Source organism: Cyprinus carpio, chromosome B20, assembly GCF_018340385.1.
Source record: "Cyprinus carpio isolate SPL01 chromosome B20, ASM1834038v1, whole genome shotgun sequence".
NCBI classification, from domain to species: domain Eukaryota; kingdom Metazoa; phylum Chordata; class Actinopteri; order Cypriniformes; family Cyprinidae; genus Cyprinus; species Cyprinus carpio.
In genome coordinates, this window is record NC_056616.1 from 14,132,416 (window position 1) to 14,151,772 (window position 19,357).

The following is a 19,357-nucleotide window of genomic DNA, read 5'->3' on the forward strand; positions in this document are numbered from 1 at the left end:
GTTCTAAAGCAGCAGTTCTTAATCCTGTTCCTCACGTTCCATGATCTGCATCTCTCTCTCTCTCTCTCTCATTCAGATCATCAGCTCAGCTCCAGCAATGAACTGTTCCAATTATAGACTTAATGTAAATAGACAGACAGATATGCTTTATATAGCTATGAGAAGCATTAAATATGGACGCACATTGTTTGTTGCCGCACATGTGTAGCATGTCTGGACCAGGAAGCAGTATTAAATCTTTAATCAAGATAAAACTGGATATTAAAAGCTAACATGAGCAGTAGCATTTACAAATAACAGCGTATCTAAAAGTATGAGACAACAACCAACAAAAAACATACCATTAAGAGCTGTTCTTGCGCAATCCTCTTCACTAATATTCTCTGGGTTTCAATGGGGCTCAAATTAATAAGCAATTTTGACACATTGAAGAGTAATCACTGATTTTAAAGCTAAAATATGTAAACCACCAAACCCAACACTCTATGGTTTGTCACTTTGTGTGATCACTTGAAAGTGCACGCACATAGTGTGTCTAAAAATAGAAACAGGCAACACAGCTTCCTCAGTTGTTTACTCCTGCTTTGCAATCATTCTTGATATGCTTTAAAGTCACTTAAAATGTCCTCCTAACAATGAATTTGTATTCTTTTTTCAAATTAAGATTACAGAAAACTCAAAAGTGTACAGTGGTGTCAGTTCTTTTAGCGCTTAACGTTGACAGAAGCGTACTCTGTGAGCTCTACTGGGTCACTGTGTGTGTGAGCTGCTGTGGATGCTGTTTTAACATGGACTACAGTAGAATACATCACGTCGTCCTGGAGAAAGAGAAGAAAAGATGGGGTGATTACACACACAGCATCGCATCAATATGTGATGTAATCAGCAGTTAAGGTAAGTTTGTTTTCACCTGATTGTCTTGTTCTGTCTTTAGCTCTCCACCATCAGTGGTCACTTTTTTATCATTTCTGCCTCCTGCAACATTAGAAACACCAGTCTAATCAATAAATATGTTTTTAACATTTATTTGGTTTTGTACCTATTATTCTATGTGTTTCGAGAGTACAGCCACATTAGCTGGTTATTTACAAGTAATTTATGAATATTTCGGTAGTTATTAGTTATCTGAAGTGTGATTGTGTATGTTCATTTACCTCTGCATCTCCATAATATAAATGCCAGTAATGCCAGTAGAAACACTGAGAAAAACACTCCCAGAATGAAAACATCTGGAGAAACAGAAATGGCTTGAATAATGCTTCTTTTTTGTCAAATGTAGTACAAATATGCATAAATCTCTCAAAATGAGCTCATAAAAGCTCCATGCATGCATTTTTAATAATTAAATACAAACACTTTACAATGAGAAAACATTAAAATCATTGTTGTATAATATAAAGCAAAGCCTGTGACTTACTTCGAGATGTATGTTGTTGAGTCGGATTAAGTTGTGAAGTTGTGGAGTCTTGTGTTTGGTGTGAAGCTTGATGTGTTGTTAAAGTGATTGTGTTGACGTGAGGTTTTTCTGTTCAGAAGCCAATAAGTGTAAGTGATAATACAAAACACAAAAAAGTCTGCAAGTTTACATCATTCTAAATATTTAGATTTTTTGTAAAACAAAATACATAGTAATGGTGATCTGACAACAGAAATAAAAGGAAACTACCTTCAGCGTGAAGTACAGTAAGTCTGAAGCTGACTACTTGCTGAGACGAGACTGAACACTGATATTCCCCTTGGTCCTCTGTGGTCAGTGCTGATATGTGCAGAGAAAGATTTCCTGGAGTGTTTGAATTTAACAGTTTGACTCTGTTCTTGTAATTCTCAATCTGTTCATTTGGGTAGATTTCTTTATAATTATTTTCAATTAAATAAATCCATTGTATCTGTTCAGGTTTAGCCAGTAGTTCAGTGCAGGAACAGGGCAGAACCACAGACTCTCCTGAATATCCAGTCACTTCAAATATCTTTCTCTTCTCAACCAAATCACACCCTGAAAACATATTTGTAAAACATAATTTAATTTTACACTTTAATTTAAATGTTATTTAAAAAAAAAAAAAAAGAAATAAAAACAAATCTCCTATAACAATTTCATGTAACATTTAATATAGTTGCAGCCAGTAAAGTCCTGGATTATAGTAAGCAAAAGAGAAACTCAACTGTCAATGGGTGTGAAATTTAAATATCTGTCACCTGCTCCAAATTTTCCTCTTACCTTTAACTTTTAAGTCAACATGTGTAATACTATTTGATTCGGTTTTACAGGTGTAGTAGCCCTGGTCATTCATTCTGAGGTCAGAAATGAGAAGAGACAGATTTGTTGGAGAACGTTCATTAAACAGCACATGTCTACCGCTGTATTTCTCATCTTGAAATACTTGAATCCATTGATTTCCCCGATCAAACTCCCAGGTGAATGTTGTGACTGTAGACTGAGGGTCAGCACAGGAGCAGGGCAGCACAACTGAACCACCTGAGTATGCTGTTATTTCTATATGCTTCACATCTGAAACAATACAGCCTGCAAACAAGAGTTTATTCAGAGCATTCAAATTAGCTTTACAGAAACATATAATAAACGTACACTTAAAAAAATTACAACAAGTAAAATGTACTTAATTTTTCTTTTGCAAGTTTTTGAATACATATTTTTAAAGTAAGAGTTAAGTATCGAATTTTTAAGTATAAAATCTACTTAACTAAGTTATGTAAAATTAGAGCAAAAGGAAATAAGTACATTTAACATGGCCAATTAGAGTTTGATAAGTAATTTCTACTTGTTTATTTTATGTTAACTTTGCATACTCAAGTAAATTTCACACAGTGCACTGTTGGTAAACTTTACTCAAACTAAATAGCACAGAAACAAATCTTGCTATTAATGCATGCGGTTCACTTACAAACATATGAGTAATAAGTAAACAACTTATGATCATTTTTAAGATAATATGTCCACCCAAAACAGTTATTACCTAAATAAACACAGAGACCTCAATACTTGGTACACGATACACAATGATGGTAACAAACAGTGGATAGTGTTTGAGTATGAATAGGTCATTCTGAGTAGAAAAGGAACTCCAGATGTCACAAAACTAAACCTAACAACAAAAGTGTCCATAAAACAGTGTAAATACAACTCAGACAGAAAATTATTTTTACTTTATTGATTATTCATGTCCCAGTGCGTGATGGGAACAACAGGGTCATAACTTTGATATTTAGGCTACTTAAAGAATCCTTGTAAGCATAACAAACAATTCCAAGTAAAATATACTTATAAGTTCAAACTTTAATTTCTACAAGCTTAAATTGAGTACTAATATAGAATTTACTACTTTTTAAAATTCTTGTCTGAACTAAATTAATTTAGAAATTACATTTGTTTTTCTGTAGTATTTACTTCACTACAAAATCATTTTTATGTATAATAGAATGCACACATTTTTATTGTCTGTATGCATACTTTACAAAAGACAAAGGTACCTTCCTGATTTCAGTGAGATTTCCACTGTCACTGTTTGTCATTTCCATTAGAAATTCAAAGAGCATTTTGGATGAAATGTTTTGGAATTGAAAAATTAAATCAAAGGTTTGCAGGCGTAAATAGACAGTTCTGTCTTAGAAAAAATTATAAACTATAATTTCAATTTAATGCTCCATTTAAAAAAAATAGTTCCTAGTTCCTAGATCTTTTTATTTTTAAATCATTGTTTTAAAGAATTGCAGACACATTCTTCAAGAAAAAGAAAAATCAGAAAAAAAAAATCTAAACTCACCTGTACTGAAATGAAACATAAAGATGAAAAGATATAATTGGTCCCTCATGACTGGTTTTCATTCACTAATGACCCGATTCTATTTTATGTTACAGTGGACACAGTCCACAGTCTTAATAGTTGGGTTCCTGTTAGCTCTTACATTTCAGAAAGTCTAACTTCCCGTTTCATGTCTTTGCATGATGCATCTCTGTTTGAGCAATATTTGTACAGTTCACTCACTGAAAATTCTCAACAATTGTATTTCTTGTTTGTATTATTGTAGGATTGCACACTATGCCTCATTTTTTCCTTTCCTTCCTTTTTCTGTTTTAACACTCATCATCATCAGCCCACTTAAAACCCCAAAAAGTGGTAAACACTATTGTCAGCCTCGAGATGTTGTGTCATAATAGATCAGGGCTGCATCTGTGTGCTGCGGCCACAAAACCCTTTCTGCTGCCAAATCAATTACAAAAATATACATATATGTTCATTTTGAAGATAGAAAAAAGCTGGAGATGCAACAGAGATTAAAACTAAACAGCCAATAAACTTTAGTTATACTTTAGCTAGTTAAACTTTAACTATTATATTTAGTCATATTTAATGTGTAAAAAGCATAAAAGAAGCTATACACAAGAAAACAGAAGAGCACATTCATTAGCACTAGTGAATCCGCTATTTTTGTTACATTTTATTTATTTGCGCAGTGTTATTTCCACAAAAAACCACAGCCACCCTCACACACAGAAATACACACAGATGCTTCCTTACCACTCATAAATCTATTTATATCAGTCACACACATGCTCACGCAATAAACCACCCCTATACAACTTCTGTCATTAGTGAATTCATTTTGTCTGTCTGTTACTTATTCTTATTAAACAAACTAATCGTAAGTAATTCTTAAACAGTTATTGTAATTCCTTTTATATTGCATACTGGAAAAGCTTGATTATATTTTAATATTTAAGATCTGAGTAAATATAGAATTCATGTGCTTTTTAAACATATTTATGAACCAAAAAAAACTTGATAATGTAACCATAATTACTGTTTAAAGTTTCCATTAATATCCACTTGTCAAAACAATTGGATTTTTTATTTAGCTGAAGTACTGTATTTACAACAGAACCAACCAACTTAATTTGATGAAAACACAATAGTGACAGAGGCAGAAACATATCTTACTTGTTCGTCTATTCTTGTTGACACTCATTTCAATAGTCCATTTAACAGCAGGGTTTTTATTTTTTATTTTTAAGTTACATGACAATGATTATGACTTATTTTTGTTTGCCAGAAAGCAGGGCATTATAAGACTTTTAGCATAGTACTTTTGCTTCAAACAGTTATCAAAAATGTTGCATAAAACATCCATTGTTTCAGTATGTCACTTAAAAATGCTCAATAACAGATTCAATATATTGTACATACAGTCACTCTATAGGCAAGAATTATTTTTCATGCTTCAGTGGTTGCCAAACAAGTGGCTTTTTGTACATGTGTAATCTTAAATACAAAGGTCTAAACACTGTGAATATGAATTCTCAGGTCTGAAATGAACAAATCCTGTTTTCAAGTTTCTCATTGGAATTGACGTATTCAGGGAGCTCTACTGGGTCACTGCATGAGCGGGTGTAGATGTGGTTTTAACATAGACTACATCAGAACATGCCCCTCATCCTGGAGAAAGAGCAAAGGGATCGTTTACACCTTAATTGCACACAGCATTGTATATAACCATATATATCATGACATCTCATATAGCAAATTATGAAACATTCAGACATCAGAAAACTGTCTTAACAGCAGCAAATACTGGCAGTCAAAATGACAGAGATGTTTTTTTCAAAAATGAAATACAGAGTTATAATATTCTACTTAAGTTCAAATAAAACCAGCTCATAGACACCTATCAATGTCATATTATAATTATTGAAACTTTTTTAAATTATTAATTATTATAAACAAGTAACAAACAAGGGGTTTTTAATAATATGTGTAATACTAAAATCAAAATTTTGGGACCACCATTTGGTGGTCATTTGCAATATAAGAAATTGGCACCCTAAGGAAATGAATGTGACATACCAAAATTAAAAAAATATATATTTGTCCAATAAAATCATATAAATCTAACACAATGCAGGTCAAACATACAAAGAAAAGAAAGTTTGAGCCTATACAACATTCTCAATGTGTCAAACACACACACTTACTCACACACACACACACACACACAAAAAAAAAAAAAAAAAAAAAGCCAATGAGTACTACAGCCAAATAGTGGCATTGAAATGTTTGATTTTTTCATATTTTTATTCCATCATATGGCACCAGATGGCCCCAAAGTTACCAGTTTTTTAGGTTTTGGCTGTCTGAACTTACAGCAAAGATATTTTTTTAACGAAGTAAAAGAAATATTAAATATAACAAAAATAAGTATATTTACATAAATAGTCCTTCTGGACAAATTTGGGTAAAATCTTTTTTTTTTTTTTTTTTTATAAGTTAAGTGGTTAAAAAAAAAAAATAAATTTTCCCAATTCCTAAACCTGAAAACATAAAAAAAAAAAAAAATTAAACAACAAAATTAAACAAATAAAAAAAAAAGAAAAAAAAACCCTTCTAAATTTCTCCCATAGGAAATTAATAGGAAATACTTAAATTCAATGAATTTTATTTTTTTTATTTGTCCAATAAATCCAACACAATGCAGATCAGACACACACATAAATGAAGGGGTGAGCCTATACAACATTCTCAATGTGTCAAACAATCACACTCTCTCTCACAAACCCACGCCCACAAAAAAGCCACTGAAAACTACTGCCATATAGTGGATATTGATATTTTTTATATTTTTATATTTTTATACCATCATGAGCCACCAGATGTCACCAAAGTCAACAAATATTTAGTTTTTGGCTGTCGGAACTTACTGGAATATTTTTGTTTTACTGACGTTAAAGAAATTTTAAATCTAAGATAAAAATAAGCGTATTTCACATAAAAAATAATAAAGGTAAATAAATGGAAAAAAAATACCAAAAATCACAAAAAAATGCATAAAGTATATCAAATATCAAAGATGGTGATATAACATTTATTTAAAAAAAAAAATTGAATCAATTTTGTCCACGAAAGACGGATTAAGGGCTGTTATATGAATGATGCTTGAGAGTTAAATAACATAACATGTTCCCATAACATAATGTTTCTCTTTTTCCTATTTGAGCAGTGTTTGTATTGAATTCTCACTGACTGATCATTACTATCAGTTTTCATTGCACCAAATTTAAATTGGTGTATTAATTTTAAGTGACACTTACACTATGAATGACATGTAGATATTTGAGATTTATGGTATGTTTATGACCAACAGTCTCACAATATTTTTTTTTATATCACACTGTGTTGGAAGTGTGAATATCAGTGGACTGCAATTGAAGTTAAAACTTTCACACTGCTACAAGGAAGAGATGATCGTCTTGAAGTGGCAGAAGTGAAAGTATGCAGATGGAATGAAGAAACTTAAGTTATAGGAACACATGCTCATCATGCTAAAAAAAAGCAACGCATACTCTCAGAGACCAGCCCAGGACACTCCACTTACTCACTGATACGCCAGCTGCCATTAGGACATCAGGAAAGGACAAGGCCAGCTGTCCAGTCAGTCAAGATCTACTGAAACCAGTGACTTGTATCTGTGCACAGCGTTTCTGTTCGGCGTGTGTTCTCACTCTGAAGCAGGACAGTCCAAAGGGATCCCACAGCTGTCCTCAGTGCAGAGAGATGTTCAGTCCGAAGTCTGTTCCACGCTCATCCGTCAGAGTTGATGATCTGTTGGAGAGAATGAAAAAAGTGAAGCTACCTTCTTCAAACCATCCTTCGGATCCAACCTATGCTGGACCTGGAGAGGTACAGTGTGATGAATGCACTGGAAGAAAACACAAAGCCGTGAAGTCTTGTTTAATGTGCCTGGCATCCTTCTGTGAAAGTCACCTAATAGCTCATACCACAATGCCCTATCTGAAGAGACACAAGCTGATCGAAGCCTCCCCGGACCTGCAGGAAAACATCTGCTCCCAACATGACAAACTCAATGAATTCTACTGCCTTACAGACCAAAAATGTATTTGTGCTTTGTGTGTGTTGAATGAACACAAAGAACATGATACGGCTGAAGTTGAAACAGAAAGGATGGGGAAACAGGTGAGAACTTGTTCATGTTATATGCCTGACTTGATGGGCTCAAATGATTTTTGATGTTTACATCACTTCTGTAAGGTAAAATGGTTGTAAAATGTTGTAAAAATAAAGTTGCATATGAGAGCACATGATCATAGCAGTAAACTAGTTAGACCAGTCAGAGAACTGAATATGCTTCCTTGATGAGCTACATATTTGTCTTCTACCCTAAAGACTGAGATTGCAGAGAAACGAAGGGAAGTAAAGCAAAGAATCAAGGAAAAACAGAAAGAGCTGGATGAGCTGAAACAGTCTTTAGATACACTAAAGGTAAGAACAACCGCTGCAGGAGCAAACATGAGTGGATGAATAGATAAGAGAGATAAACACACATTAGAAATTAATACACTTATGTGAACGGTTCTGACTAAGTTGACCTATGTGACCTGTTGATTATTTTTCTAGGAAATTAGCAATGAGCAAAATAAAGAGTTACACGCAACATGGTACTGTACCTGAAATTATAATTGAATGTTATTTAATGAAATATGAATTTGAATGCAGCGGTTTTCATTATAGCTTAAAATGCATGGATACATTTAAAAAATACAGAGAACCACAAAAATCAACTGCTGCTTTGCATGGATTTAACTGAAGAGGTTGAATGAGGGGAATAGGGAGAGATGCCACACTCTTAAAATCAAGCTTTTTAATTGGCATCATGAAGAGCCTTTCTTTATAGTAGAAAAGGGTTTATTTAGATTATTAAAATGTTCTTTACACTAACAAAATAATAGTTCTTTTAAGAACAGTTGACTGAAAGGTTGGAGAAATGGTTCTTCTATGTCTTTTATTATGAAAACTCGGTTTGCAGTTCACTCTGCTTTCTAATAGTGCTCTGCACAGGCTGCATTAGAGGAAAATGAGAAGATCTTCACGCAGCTGATCCACACCATTGAGAAAACCTGCTCTGAGGTAGCAGAGCTGATCAGAGCTCAAGAAAAAATGGAATGTAGTCGAGTTGCACTGCTTCATGAGCAGCTGGAGCAGGAGATCGCTGAGCTCCACAGAAGAGACACTGAGCTTCGGAAGCTTTTAAACACAGATAATAATGTTTTATTTCTGCGGGTAATTGTTACTATTTTCAATATATTGTATGTTACTCTTTAATGACTTTACATCATGTAAAAATGCAGTTTAGTAGTAGCCTATGAAAATCCAGTGTAATGTATTGTATTTCTCTCTACAGCATTTCCAGTCTCTCTCTTCACTATCTGCATCTGTGAACTCGCCCAGCTTAACTGTCAGTCAGCATATTAAATCGGATCTTGTGAGGAAATCGCTTTCTGATCTTAAATTGGAATTGCAGAAATTTGACAAGGAGGAGTACAAAATTATTTCAAATCGTGAGAGAATTTTTTTAATATTTATATAAATGTACATAAGTGAAACTTTCATAATAATAATGCACTGTTTTATCTGTATGTTCACAGTTACAAATTTTCAGTTGAGATTTCCTTTTGAGCCAGTAAACAGTGAGGATTTTCTAGGTTGTAAGTGACATACATATACATATATAGGTTGTATAGTGTACATATACTCACGTACAATGTTTCAAAACTGTTTTTAATTTATTTAAAATTGTCTCTTATCTGTTCTCTTTAAAGATAATGTACACATTTGTGGTTTTGTGTCTGCTTTTATCTCCAGATTATCATAAGTTTACACTGGACATCACTACTGCACATGATGAACTCCGAATTTCTGAAAACAACAGAGAAGCAATGTGCCGTGAGACAATCCGACCGTATATTCAGCATCCGAACAGATTTGATTTTTGGCCCCAGGTGCTATGCAAAGAAAGTATAACTGGACGCTGTTACTGGGAAGTTGAATGGGAAAAGGGAATATGGGGGGTCTATATTGCTGTTTCATATATAGGGGTGGGAAGAAAAGGGCAGGATCGTGTGCATTGGTTTGGACACAACAGTCAGTCCTGGAGTCTGGAATGTTCTCCAACACCTTGTATCTGGCATGACAACAATAAAACTGAGATTGCAGGCCCTTTATCATCTAAAATAGGGGTGTATGTCGACTATAAAGCAGGAACTCTTTCCTTTTATGATATTTCTGACAAGATGACCCTCTTACACAGAGTCCAGACCACATTCACTCAGCCCCTCCATCCTGGGTTTTGGTTCAGTATGTCTTCCTCAGTAACACTGTGTGACCTGTGAATAAGCCTAGCAGAAATATGTGATGCTTTTGCTGTTTATGAAATATCTGTGTAATGTTACTTTTATCAAGAACGTAAAACAAAGCTAGCACTACATACTAATTAAAGATTTTTGTTGCACATAAATGTTCTATACTGTGAGAAGCCAGAAAATTGAAATGTTTAAAGGCATGAAATATACACTTTGCCTGGTATCATTTAAACATTTAAACTTTATTTTTTTCTATATATTATGTAATAGTGAAACAACATTTATATTTTGTGATAATATATAACAAAAATTTAATTTCTTTTTTTCTAAAGATGAAAGTTATGAATACATCTATAAATATGCAGATGCCTTAACATGCATTATATTTTAGCTTTCATATTTAAAGAAAGCATGTGAAAAACACTGTATTGTATGTGTAAATGCAAGTAGAGGGGGAATGAATCAGGTGATGGAAGAATCAGGAGGTTTTGGAGTCTTATAGTTCTGACCCAAATACAGCAAAATACTGGATTTTATATGTGTTTTGTGTGTGGGTGTGTGTGTAACATTTGTAACATTGTAACTATTTTTGTATTATTCTACTCCTGTTGACCCAGTAGGTGGAGACATTTCTTCATACACTGATGGGAGTCAGCAAAAAGAAAAGAAGTAATATTAATCAATGAATTCTGTACACGTTTAGTTATATTTAATACAGAATAAAAATCACACTGGATATCATATTCAGAGTTTACTTTTTTAATTCTACCACACTTTTCATTTATTCATAATTACAACACAATGAACACACATTGACTATGGGCATGTTAACCATAGCCTACTAACAGTTATAATCGTTAAACAGCCAGAACTGTCCAAAGTGTGTGTGTACGTATATGTATATTTACTGTATATAAAATATTAACAAACAAAAAAAATCACCAGTAGGCCTATCTGCAAAATGTAAATAAAGATAAAGAGTCAGGTAGTCACCCTCCAGCTCAGGGAGAACTATATATTAACATACAGTACTCATTAAATGTTGTATAACGTGTTTAACTTCTTCTGTGAAACTCATTTGAAACCTGCTGTAGGCTAGCACTTCAGTACAACCCTCAAACTCACTTCCTACGTCCTTGTTTCGCTTGTGCAGACAGTTCGGGCTCGTGCCTCAGAAACTCCGTGTGGACTCGGGAATGGTTACTTATATATTATGAAGAAGTAGAAGTTTTTGAAAATCTCCCAATGTAAAATGATTTCAAAATGGTAATCTTTATATGAATAATCACACATATTACATATAGAGTATCATGAGGCACAGAAATGAATTGGTTACCGTAGCTAGGAAACCTCAAACCTGTTATCTAACCACATGACTAAAGTTTCGCTTTTCATTTGACCATCACACACAGAACGCAGTACTAGCATCTATAATGTTCACTCTGTCCCTGGAATCATAAAGGATTATTATTTTAAAAAATCCACAGAACCAGGTCGAGAAAATGCAGAGAACAACCACGCAGAAACTCCAGGAGAAACAGAAAACAATAGAGGAGCTGAAACAGGTTGTGAACACGCTGAAGGTGAGAGATGATCCTTTTCTTTTGCACTCATTTAAGTGCACTAGAGTTTTTGGTAAGATTTTTTTATTATTATTTTTATTTTTTTATTATTATTCAACAAAGATTCATTCAATTAAACTAGTGGCAGTATAAAGACATTTATGTTACAAAATATAGTTTTTTTGCATTCATTTCCCTTTCTATGCATTATTTACTGATGAACATTGATGTGACACACTACCTAATGTCTGCTGAAAATTCAGCTTTGCCAACATAGTGTTGGATTACATTTTTAAACATTAAAATAGGAAATAGTCATTTTAAATTATAATAATTGTTCACAATATTAGTTTTTACTGTATTTTTAATCAAATAAATGCAGCCTTAGTGAACACAACAGAACTGACTCCAAAGTAGTGTATTTTTTATCTAGTCGTACTGTTTGTTGGAGAATTAAAAGCATCAGAAATAAAAATTCACCCTTTATTCTTCACCTCATGTCATTCTAAACCTGTATGACTTTCTTCCTTCTTTGCAACATAAAGAAATATATTTTGTATGATGCGCTTGTTGCCCCTTCTATATGCAATTACAATGAATGATGACATCATAAAAGCAATTCTAAAGTCAGCTAGTAAGAGGAGCAGACCAAAATCTAAGTTTGACTGATCCAATTTAAACTGGACTACTTTTTCTCCTCACAGCACTCTGCTCAGACAGCAGTGGAGCACAATGAGAAGATCTTCACTGAGCTCATCCTCTCTATCAAGAAAAGACAGCATGAGGTGACACAGCTGATCAGAGATCAGGAGAGGACTGAAGTGAGTCGAGCTGAAGGACTCCTGGAGAAGCTGGAGCAGGAGATCGCTGATCTCCAGAGGAGAGACACAGAGCTGGATCAACATCCACACACAGAGCAACATTTCCCTTTCAAGGTAAAGCCACAGGTTGCTTGAGGCATTTTCTCTGGTTCAGTGCAAAACATTTTTTTTTAATGTTTTTCTCAATATAAACTTTTCAGAATCTCTCTGATTCTTCTGAATCTGAGCAGTCATCCAGTATGACTGTTAATCATATGCTGTTTGATGGACTGAGGAAATCTCTCTCTGATTTAAAACAACATTTTGAAGATTTTTGTCAGGAGGAGATCAATAATATCATCTCTGTTGGTAAGAGAGTATCCTTTAAATCATTTTCACTCTCAAATGTTGTTTTCTTTGTTACTTTGTATCTTACGTAACCAGTAAATAAACAGATATTTTATCTTATTTTAATTATTTTATTTTATTTTGCATTACATATAGCATGCAATCTACAGCATTAAACTTTACTTGCAATGGCACTTCTCTGTTCTTTTATAGTGGCAAGAATTCAGATTTTACCATTAACCAGAATCAGGAATCACTTTAAACAGTGTAAGTGACTCTGTATGTGCTTTATTATGTACCATATATGTGCAGTGTTTTTAAAAATTTTGAATTTACAAAATTTCAAAACAAATTATTTTTTTCAATTGTCGGCAATAACTGACAATAACAATCACATGATTTATAAATCATTTTCCTTAGATTTTGGTAGCTTTACCATTGATCTCAACACAGCAATTGAACACCTCGTCCTCTCTGAGAACAACAAACAGATGACATACACTGGGCATTTAGGGATTTATAAGTTCCCCTGCAAGGTGTTTTGCAAGGAGAGTGTGTTTGAACGCTGCTATTGGGAGGTGGAGTGGAGCGGGAGATGTGTGCATATATCAGTCTCATATAAAGAAACAAATGGCAGAGGAAAGGGATTAGTTGGTATGTTTGGAAACAACAACACATCTTGGAGTCTGCAGTGTTTTCCCAAGCCTGTTTTCTGGCATAAGAGCATTAAAACAGAGATCTCAAGACCTCTGTCCTCTAGGGTGGGTGTGTTTGTGGACTACAATGCAGGAACTCTGTCTTTCTACAGTGTCTCTGATACAGTGACCCTCTTACACCACGTCCGGACCACATTCACGCAACCTCTGTATCCTGGGTTTTGGTTCAGCGCATCAGGTTCTGGAGATCTGCTCAATCTAGACAACTCTGGGTCAAACACCAATGTGTTCTCCTCAGTGAAATTATGTGATCCATAAACAAGTTTTGTAATCCCCTTATTTAAATGCAATATTGCGTATATATAAATATTAACATACACAATGTTATCACATATTTAAAAAAATCTATACAAGCAGTATGACAGGAATTATTATATTTTGAAAATGAAAATATGTTGTGTTTGTATAACAAAACATTTACAAATATTATAGCCTGTTTTTCTATCTAAACTGAAAACTTTTTTTTCTTTCTGTTGACCTTAACTATGGAAGAATTCAGAAGAATCTCAGCTGAGCAATAAAACAAGACAGTCCTAATAAAGTGAAATGTTTGCTGCTTGATTATATAAGCTACTGTTGGACAGACATTATTAGCAATAACATTTTTCTCACAAATTTGAACAAGGAAAATCTATCTGTACTGAACAAAACCCTTTATACAGTGTAAGGTATAAATTATAGTTTTCCATAGGAATTTCATTACAAAAAGGAGTTTGTGAAATTGCTGTATAAAAAACAATCACATTTGGGTTTTTTTTTGTTTTGTTTTTTTACAAGTAAAAGCGCAAGATGTGAAATTTCACTTGTTACTCAAAGTAAGTAACTATTCATAGGGATTCCTCTTATGGAAAGCCGTTGTAACATTTAATCTATAAGCCGTACTAGTATCTTTTTTCATGGTACTAGTATTTATTTTTTAGATACTAGTATCTTTTCCATTAAGTACTAGTACTTATTCATTAGGTGCTAGTGTTTATTCTTTAGGTACTAGTGTCTTTTGTAAAGTTACTAGTACTTAATCATTAGATACTATTACTTATTCCAGTAGTGACTAGTATTTAATTATACTCTTCTTGTTATAAAAATAGAATTAGTACTTATTTTTTAGTTACTAGTAACATTTTAGACCAGAGATATCCTGAACTTAATAGATACTAGTACTTTTTAAATTTGCATTTCTGCCCAGTATGGTAATCGTATGTTGAATATTAATGAGCCAGCAACATATAGGAGAGAGATTAGACAGGAAACTGAAACAAGGAGATGGATGTACTTTTTTTTGAGAAAACCACATAGAAAAGAAACAATTATTTGTACACAAGCACATTTTTGTCAGTTTTGTAAACAGTCATTTTGTAAACATAGTAGCCTTTTTTTTTTTTTTTTTGCATATTAATTCAATAGTGAATAGTAACTTTTATATTGTTACTAGCAACAAATATAAAATTTTTGCTCTTGACTTCTATGGGGATCAGTCATTGAGATATCAACTATTCAGTTTTGACTAGTATGTATTCCACTAGTGACTAGTACTTAATGTTTATGTACTAGTTATTCATTGGGTACTAGTATGTATTTTTTTAGATACTAGTACTCATTCATTAGATACTAGAACCTATTAAATAGACACTAGTACTTGTCCATTAGATACTAGTACTTATTTTTTAGATACTAGTACTTATTTATTAAATACTAGTACTTATTCATTAGATACTAGTACCTATTAAATAGATACTAGTACTTATTTAATAGATACTAGTACACATCTATTAGACACTAGTACTTATTAGAAATGTTACTACTATAAGGTTTTTTTTTTTCTTGAACTCTACTGTAGCCATTTGGACTAGTCATAACATAAGACGAGTAAAAAAGCAGATCTGACTAGTAAGATAAGAATTGTTACTACTAGTAATTACAAAAGATACTAGTGTCTAATAAATAAGAACTAGTACCTAATTAACTACTATCTATTAAATAGGTACTAGTATCTAATGAATGCTTACTAGTAATATTAAAATAGATACTAGTCACTTTTGCAATATTACTAGTCAGAAATTAAAAGATGATATCAAAAACAGAATAACTACTACTCCCTGTTCGTTTGGAGATATCGTCAGCCTCATAAAGAACTGGTGAGAATGTATTTGGAGATTTCTTCATTTAAACAGATCATTACATAAACATGAGTACCTCTCCATCGTCCAGTCAGAGTCCACATGGTAATACAATACGCAGAATGAATTTGATTGTTCAGTAAGGCTTACTGGCTGCGTATGTTAGCCTAGATTTTGCTAACTGGTTACCATGAAAACACAAGATTACAAACCTGTTGTCCATATATATACAGTATAATGATATGTGTAAGTCCAAATTCACTTCACAACATCAGTCGAGTCTTTGAAATAACGTATTATTGTAATCTGACATGGTTTCATTAAACAGAATGAGGCAGAAATCATGGCACTTTATATTATTCAATACAGTTAAGGCTATATCGATTAGCATTGTATTTTAAACTTTATTCTTATAAAAATACGCGAGATAGCTTGAAGAGCACAGATAAAATGATATATTGTCGCAGTCATTGTTTATTTTCTTCATGTTTCATCAGTAAAACATCTTTCTATGGAGTCAATATAATATCACATATATATATACGCAAAACAATAAAGTTTTGCAAAAGAAAATAAAGTTTTGCAAACGAAAATTAAAGTATTGAGGAAAATAATTTTGCTTTTTGCAAACAAAAATAAAGAATTGCAAAACATAAATGATACCGCGCAAAAGAAATGATTTTGCAATACATATTTTCCATGGTCATATCTATTATTTTATTTGCAACACTGATTTTATTTTGCGTGTCGGTCTAGTTTGAGCTTGCGCTGCAGTTTTTTCCTGTGCGCTTCATTTTTCTGCGCGTCTCGCTTTGTGACGCTGTTTTGACGTGGGGGTGGAGTCAAGGGGCAGGGGCGTGTACAACATGCCTCCCTGGAAGTGACGTCATCGGCCCGAGACGCAGCTCACTGATCCAGGTACTGTCATGATGAGCAGATGCATGCGAGTGGATCGCTTCCTTTTATTCACTAGCATTAAAACATGCATGGTTTCGTTTTATTAACTTTATTAACAAATGTATATGTGTATTAGCAGCGTTTGCTCAAGTTAAAGAAGTTGTTACCATGCACATCTGCTGTTTATTTCTCTCGATGTGCAGTAAAAGACTGGCATAAAGTTGGCTTGACGTTGGACGTTCGATATTCGCAAATCTAGGGAACGTCTCTAAAGTTACATGCGAAACTACTATACACTTCTCTAACGTCAATAGCATGCAAGGAGAATGACTAACAGTCATGAAAACAACTGTTAACTGTTCATCCAGGTGTCAACTATAATGCACACCTTTTATATTTTTTGATAATTATAAAAATAAACTGTAAATCATATGTAAATATTGCTACTTTTCATTACCAAATGGACGTAAACACTAATTTAACGCTCAAATGAAAAATAGCAATATTTTACATATGATTTACAGTTTATTTGAATAATTATGAAAAATATGAACAGTGTGCATTAGTTGACACGAAGATGAACACTTTACAGTATGTTTTATGAATGTGAGTCATTCTGTTCAAATGCTATTGAGCTTCAAATTATGGCATATTTTAAATTTGAGCCCATTCGGTAATGACAATGAACAATATTTTACATATGATTTACAGTTTATTTGAATAATTATGAAAAATATGAATGGTGTGCATTATAGCTGACACCTAGATGAACACTTTACAGTATGTTTTATGAATGTGAGTCATTCTGTTCAAATGCTATTGAGCTTTAAATTTGTATTTAAGTGCATTCGGTAATGAAAAAATAGCAATATTTTACATATGATTTACAGTTTATTTGAATAATTATGATAAATATGAATGGTGTGCATTATAGTTGACACCTAGATAAACACTTTACAGTATGTTTTATGAAAGTGAGTCATTCTGTTCAAATGCTATTGAGCTTCAAATTATGGCATATTTTAAATTTGAGCCCATTCGGTAATGAAAATTAGCAATATTTTACATTTGATTTACAGTTTATTTTAATAATTATCAAAAAATATAAAAGGTGTGCATTATAGTTGACACCTGGATGAACAGTTAACAGTTGTTTTCATGACTGTTAGTCATTCTCCTTGCATGCTAATGACGTTAGAAAAGTGTGTAGTAGTTTCGCATGTAACTTTAGAGACGGTCCCTAGATTTGCGAATATCGAACGTCCAACGTCAAGCCAATTTTATGCCAGTCACACACTGTTATAGCATTAAAATGTGTATTGTTTCATTTGGCTAACTGCATGTGTATTAACAGTGTTTGTTTAAGATCTCTGAACCTGTGGGAGGACGCCAGCGCACAGAAGCGTTCTTTGTTCACATTAGTTCAGAGTTACTGCTAGTTTTAATGTAAAATTATGCAATTCACTTCATAAACTATAACGTACATCATTAACGACTTTTTTCATTTACCTAACTCCTGGCATAAATTAATAAATGACTGTCATTGTAAAATAAAAAAAAAATGAAGCTCGAATCTTTTTGGTTTAATTTTGCCACGAGTTTAATGCATAAACAAACCCGCGTGACCATAGCAACCTGAGATTATCAGAGATTGATCAAATATTTTTATCCATCCCACAGTCCGTTGATCGTGTCTTTTTATGTAATATATGTGCATATAATGCTTTTATTATTTTTATCATTATATATATATAATATATCCAAGTGGATACTGCACACTGCTGGTGGTTAAGGAGAGACCCCCCACATGATCGTACAGCGAATTGTGTGTACAACAATACATTATAATGCGCTATATAAATGCATAATTCATTTATTCATATAGGCTAACCGTATATAATAATTGATAATAATATAATATTAAATATGGCTATATTTTGAATATTTATCGTTATGCTTATTTCCCCTTTTAATTCGTGTATTGCTAACCTAATTAACGTTCTTTGTTAAATTAGCTAGTGTTTTCATTTACAAATGAAACTAGCGAATTAGTCATTTATAATTCTAGTATTTATTATTATAGGGTTATTGTTAAATTCATCCTCTAGCGTGCACTTCCAGTAAAAAAATCTTTATTGACATGTCGGGCTTTTACAGTAGGCCTATAGGCTATTATTTACAAAACTCTTCAGGGCTGCGTTTTCCAAAAGCATCGTTAAAACTAGCAGTAACTCTGAACTAATGTGAACAAAGAACGCTTCTGTGCGCTGGTGTCCTCCCACAGGTTAAGAGATTTTAAACAAACACTGTTAATACACATGCAGTTAACCAAATGAAACAATACACATTTTAATGCTATAAAAGTGTGGACATCGAGAGAAATAAACAGCAGATGTGCATGGTAACAACTTCTTTAACTTTAGCAAACGCTTCTAATACACATATACATTTGTTAATAAAGTTAATAAAACGAAACCATGCATGTTTTAATGCTAGTGAATAAAAGGAAGCGATCCACTCGCATGCACCTGCTCATCATGACAGTACCTGGATCAGTGAGCTGCGTCTCGGGCCGATGACGTCACTTCCAGGGAGGCATGTTGTACACGCCCCTGCCCCTTGTCTCCGACCCCACGTCAAAACAGCGCCACAAAGCGAGACGCGCAGAAAAATGAAGCGCACAGGAAAAAATGCAGCGCAAGCTCAAACTAGACCGACACGCAAAATAAAATCAGTGTTGCAAATAAAA

At 33.3% G+C, this 19,357-nt stretch overlaps 2 protein-coding genes across 3 annotated transcripts; one reads left to right on the plus strand and one right to left on the minus strand.

Annotated features, from left to right (window-relative positions):
• Window positions 1-184: 184 nt before the first annotated feature.
• Window positions 185-4,107, minus strand: LOC109112700 (junctional adhesion molecule-like). The gene is made up of 7 exons (XM_042747163.1): window positions 3,783-4,107; window positions 2,219-2,524; window positions 1,667-1,993; window positions 1,418-1,525; window positions 1,155-1,229; window positions 911-975; window positions 185-818 (listed from the first exon to the last, which is right to left on the minus strand). Exons 1-7 carry the CDS (start codon window positions 3,829-3,831, stop codon window positions 705-707), a joined length of 1,044 nt encoding a protein of 347 aa, XP_042603097.1. The 5' UTR covers window positions 3,832-4,107; the 3' UTR covers window positions 185-704.
• A 3,117-nt stretch (window positions 4,108-7,224) lies between these two features.
• On the plus strand, window positions 7,225-10,829 carry LOC109112695 (tripartite motif-containing protein 16-like). Of its 2 annotated transcripts, XM_042747072.1 has the most exons (6): window positions 7,226-7,985; window positions 8,196-8,291; window positions 8,856-9,089; window positions 9,211-9,367; window positions 9,455-9,514; window positions 9,672-10,829. In XM_042747072.1, the coding sequence occupies exons 1-6, from the start codon at window positions 7,566-7,568 to the stop codon at window positions 10,196-10,198; spliced, it is 1,494 nt and encodes a 497-aa protein (XP_042603006.1). In that variant the 5' UTR covers window positions 7,226-7,565; the 3' UTR covers window positions 10,199-10,829. The 2 variants fall into 2 exon arrangements, with proteins under 2 accessions (XP_042603007.1, XP_042603006.1); XM_042747073.1 differs by lacking the exon at window positions 8,856-9,089 and having other exon boundaries at window positions 7,225-7,985.
• Window positions 10,830-19,357: the final 8,528 nt, after the last annotated feature.